Below are 5,418 nucleotides of genomic sequence, written 5' to 3' on the forward strand. Positions count from 1 at the left end.
GTGTTGATGTCAGGATAGTCAGAGAAGCACAGCTGCCAAAACAGTGTGTAGCCACAGTGTGACAGCGGAAGAACTGCTTGTGTGTGTGTGTGTGTGTGTGTGTGAGGGGCTGTTACACACTCACATCACCTCAGACTGTCGCGTTCTGTCTGATATCACATTATCTATTCTGTATTTGAACCCATCATCAAGATGTTTTTAACTAAATTAACATAGAGTCCATAATCCATAATAACTCTTCCTCCAGTGAAAAGGTGTTCTGGTGTGAATCAGGAGAGAAATCTGCACAGATCAAGCAGCGTTTAAACAGCTCTAAACTAATATGTGGCTGGATTGTGATTTGAGAGACAACAGGAGATGCACAGATGCATGGATTATGGACTGGTGATGATGTTCTCGGCTGTGAGTCTCATGTAGTTTCCCCGTGTTGATCTGGTTTAGGCGCTAATAGCGTCTCTAATGGTCTCGTTAAAAAGAGCCAACTATTTAATTAAAAATGAGCGTCAGAATGAGGTCAGCTCTAATTAAGCTGTAACGACTAATTACATGCGCATGAGTTTAAATAGAGAATGCACATTATGTGTGACATAACGGCACAAACACGGAATATCGACGGGAGCATTTAACAAAGAGGCTTGAATATGAACGTCTGTAACGTGTGTGAATGTCCGGTCACGTGACCCTGCCGGTCATGTGATCACCACCTGCTCAACCTGGCCAATTATATAGCACTGGACGATAAGTGACGATATAAACGATCATGACTCCTGTATGTCTCTCTGCAGGACGATAACTCCATGTTCTTTCAGTTCGGACCCTCCATCGAGCAGCAGGCGTCTGTCATGCTCAACATCATGGAGGAGTACGACTGGTACATCTTCTCCATCGTCACCACATACTACCCCGGCTACCAGGACTTTGTTACCAAGGTAAAGATGCTGTGTGTGTGTGTGTGTGTGTGCGCAGTGTTGGGAAGGTTACATTGGAAATGTAATAGGTTACAGATTACAAGTTACTTTATTTAAAATGTAATAAGTAGTGCAATTTTTCAATTACTAAAGTAATTTTGATTACGTTTTGATTACTTTTCTAAATTTCTAATGAATGTTTTCATCTTTTAAGCCCCGTTCACACCAAGGAAGATAACTATAAACATATCGATAAAGATATCATTCTAAAAATTGTTCTCAATATTAAAGAAAGAGTCCACACCACAGCTATAACGATAAAGGCACAGAGAAACGATATCGTTGGAATCACTTTAAGAACGATTTTTTTCCAGCTGATGAATGATACAAACACTGACAGCCAATCAGAATCCATCCTGCGATCACAAGCTCGAGAGGATTTAAAGCGGCAGACGAGCGTGCGCTTAAAATAAACTGACTGGTGTTATAAAGCCTATACACTAATATAGTTATCTTTATAGTCATCGTTCTTGGTGTGAACGGAGCTTTAATCATTTTGAAACATTTAAAGAAGGCAGGGTTAACCTTACAGTAACGTTAGCACTCAACGCTGATTACTCTCACTTTCGCTATCCTTCATCACTTGAATTAAGATTATTTTAATTTTAAAGGGGACATCGAATGCAAAATTCACTTTTACATGGGGTTTGCATATGAATGTCTTAGCAGTGTGTTAGTAAAAGTACCCATCTTTAAATCTACTCTTAAAAGTACAGTTTTTCCAAAAATGTACTCAAGTAAATGTAACAGAGTACTTCGTTTCTCTGCTGTTTAGGGATTAACTGTAACTTAAAAAAACTGTACTTTTACTTCGCTACAGTGGGCAGCCTTCCTTCCGTTACTGTTTTTTTTTTTTTTTTACAATTTGTATGCTGTACATGTTAAGAAACACGTAGTTTCTCTGTCTCTTTTATCTGGAGCATGAACGATGCCCCAGTTGCAAATTAATCACTCTTTTGAGTCGATTCTGTTCAAGGCCTTGAACAAACAAGCCTGCAAAGCAGTCTGAATTGGTTTGCGAATCACTTTGAAATATTCGTTCGGTTCTCTGCACGCACTGAATCGTCTGAAGAACATTAAGATCTAACGTTACAGTCAATTGAAGCCAAATCTGCAAATTCTGCTGTTGTGCTGTCTGTGAACGATTCCACGGGTATATATTCGATTTCATTCAAGTAATGTATTGTAGCAGTAAGCTAAATCGACTGTCAAGTGAACTGTGTAGAGTGAAATGAATTTGCTTAATTACATTGTATCAAATCATTTTTCGAGCGCAGTCTGCAGCGTTGAGCACTATAACCAATCACACGCGTTTCTGTTGAGCTTATGAACGCAATGTCCAATCAGAGGCATTGTGATTGTTCACCGCGGAGAACTCCGGAGTTGTTCAGAGTTGTAAATAGGAAATAAAACAGTTATGGAATAAGCATGTGTCCTAAACTCCTGAAACATTGGAGTGTCATATTTTAGAGCAGTCACTGCATTCTGGGAAAGAAATCCATCAGATCTCATGTGTGTGTATGATGTGCCCCCGTCCTCAGATCCGCAGCACCATCGAGAACAGTTTTGTGGGCTGGGAGCTGGAGGAGGTGCTGCTGCTGGACATGTCTGTGGACGACGGAGACGCTAAGATCCAGAACCAGCTGAAGAAGCTGCAGAGCCCCGTCATCCTGCTCTACTCCACCAAAGAGGAGGCCAACATCATCTTGGAGGTGGCGCACTCGGTGGGCCTGACGGGCTACGGCTACACCTGGATCGCCCCGTCTCTGGTGGCGGGAGACGCCGATCACATCCCGGCCGAGTTTCCCACAGGTGAGAGCTCTGAGACTCTGGCAGGGTTTGGACTTACCTGTATTCAGTTGAGTTCTCTATTGAGGTTTTAGATGCTTTTTGTGTGTTGAGATTAGGGATGCACGATATTATCGGACCGATATCGGAATTGACCGATAATGGGTTAAAATGGAAATATCGGCATCGGACCGATATGAAAAATTACGCTGATATGTCTTGCCAATAAGAGGAATAATAATAATAATAATAATAATATGTTTAATTTATATAGCACCTTTCCCAAGCTCAAGGACGCTCTACAAGGTACACCAAAGCAGCAAATACTGATTACAAAGAAACAATTCATTGGACATTTGCCCAATTTAGTTACAAATAATGCAGTTGCATATAACACAGATTATGTAGAAAAGACAGAAATAGAAAAACAAAACAGACAAATACACAATGTAAATTAGTGATAGTGTTGATTAAACAAATAAGTTTTAAGCTTTGATTTGAATTCACTGAAAGAGGTGACTGTTCTGAGTGCCAGGGGAAGTGAATTCCAAAGTTTGGGTGCAGTAACAGAGAAGGACCTGCCGCCCATTGAAGATAGGCGGAACCTAGGTACACAAAGAAGTTCAGAATTAGAAGACTGGAGTGTGCGAGAAGGTTTATAAGAAGAAAGTAGGTCGGAAAGATAGGAGGGAGCAAGACCATTGAGTGCCTTAAAGGTGAGCAGAAGAATTTTGTATCGCACACGAATAGATACAGGCAACCAGTGAAGATTAAATAGAATAGGGGTGATGTGAGCAGATTTTTTTGTGGAAGTTAATAATCTGGCAGCAGAATTTTGAATGTACTGCAGATGAATGTAGTGCAGACGAACGATGGAGTGAGCTGGTAAACCAGAGAAAAGAGTGTTACAATAGTCAAGGCGAGTGGTAATAAATGCATGCACTAATGATTCCGCATCTTTTCTACTGAGGAAAGGAAGAAGTTGCGCAATTCGACGTAGTTGAAAAAAAGCAGCTTTAATACATTAACTCACATGTGCTCAGGGTGTGCTAGTGGTCATAAAGAGTTGAAAAATATCGGCATATCGGCAAAAATGCACTATCGTGCATCCCTAATTGAGCTGATTGTAGGTTTAATTCATTTTTATGTCAGTTTTAGTTTTTGGTACATCAAATCAAACTGATGAAAATGTTGGTGAAATCCGGTTGGATGTTGTATTTCCGCTGAAGTTTGTTTAGTGTTTCTGGTTGTGTTTGACTGAGCTGATAAGGCGCGTGTCGTCTGCGCAGGCATGATCTCGGTGTCGTATGATGAGTGGGATTACGGTCTGGAGGCGCGTGTTCGTGACGGTGTGGCTGTGATCGCCTCGGCCACCTCCACCATGATGATAGACCGAGGGCCCCACACACTGCTCAAGTCTGAGTGCCACGGGGCCCCGGACAAGAAGAGCCCCATCAGCAACGAGGTGCTCAGGTCAGACTCACTCTCTCACACACACACACACACACACACACACACACACACACACACACACACACACACACACACACTCACTATAACACTAACACTCACTGCATGTGTGTGTGTGTGTGTGTGTGTGTGTGTGTGTGTTTCTCAGATCTGTGAGGAGATGTGATATAGAGCAGCTTGTTCTCTCTCTCTCTCTCTCTCTCTCTCTCATGGTGATGGTTTCCATGGTAACACAGAGGAGGAGTTTGGAAGCTGCAGTGGTTGTGGTTGCCATAACAACACAATACATATGTTACACAATGAAACCATAAAAACATCAATAAGTACTGACAGACAGATGACAGCGTTCGTTGCCGTTTTCTATCCATTAGTTTGTTTTGCTTCTTACTTATTGTTTGTCCTATTTTAGTATTATTTTTTTCTTATTTCTCTTGTTTTTTCTTTATTATCCTTCCTTTTATTAATTGTTATATTTATTAGTACATTATTAATAGTAGTAATTGTATCGTTATTATTATTACTTTATTGTTCTTACTGTTTTTAAATTATTTCTTCTTTCTTCTGTTGTTATTAACACACTCACACTCATTACAGACAGATTATTTCTTTTAATATTTCTTCTTCTTAATAATATTTTATTTTTCATTCACTATTAGTATTATTTGTCTTATTACAGTTTTTTTTCAACTGCTTACACACATTTTTCAAAACTTTACAAATCCAAGAACTGCACACAAAATGCAAAATGCCTCTCATCTCTTGCAAAATGAAGCACTGCATTCAAAATATCACAAACACATCTCAAAAGCAAATATTTGCAAACACCTTTGCCATAATATTAATTCCTGTTAGATTTTTGTGTGTTACATAGAGAATAGTGTTTTCTGAAATTAAAAACTGAGTCAAAGGCTGAGAATTAGTGTATGGTTTTGCAGATTTGGTGTGTGCTTCTGCTGTTTGAGTGTCAGCTTTCAGAAATGTATTATTGTTTTATAATTATTGTTGTTATTATTATTTATTTTGATAGTGTTCTTCATGTTGTTATTCATCTGTGGGTGTGATATCGCAGCAGTGTTTTGGCCGTGAGCGTGTGTGTGTATTAATGACGCGCGGTGTGTTTCTCAGGTATCTGATGAACGTGACGTTTGAGGGCCGGAATCTCTCCTTCAGTGAGGACGGCTATCAGATGCAC

The 5,418-nt window shown here is 40.0% G+C and overlaps 1 protein-coding gene across 1 annotated transcript in view; it reads left to right on the forward strand.

The window, feature by feature from the left end:
* LOC107698059 (glutamate receptor ionotropic, NMDA 2B-like) overlaps window positions 1–5,418 on the forward strand; it is a 30,930-nt gene that overhangs the window by 10,093 nt on the left and 15,419 nt on the right. The window contains exons 2-5 of the mRNA XM_016498977.1: window positions 786–929; window positions 2,510–2,780; window positions 4,046–4,229; window positions 5,352–5,418. Of these exons, the coding sequence (XP_016354463.1) occupies window positions 786–929; window positions 2,510–2,780; window positions 4,046–4,229; window positions 5,352–5,418 (666 nt within the window). The remainder of the gene's footprint in view (window positions 1–785; window positions 930–2,509; window positions 2,781–4,045; window positions 4,230–5,351) is intronic.

Source organism: Sinocyclocheilus anshuiensis, unplaced genomic scaffold (genome assembly GCF_001515605.1).
Source record: "Sinocyclocheilus anshuiensis isolate Anshui unplaced genomic scaffold, SAMN03320099.WGS_v1.1 scaffold1962, whole genome shotgun sequence".
Lineage (NCBI taxonomy): Eukaryota > Metazoa > Chordata > Actinopteri > Cypriniformes > Cyprinidae > Sinocyclocheilus > Sinocyclocheilus anshuiensis.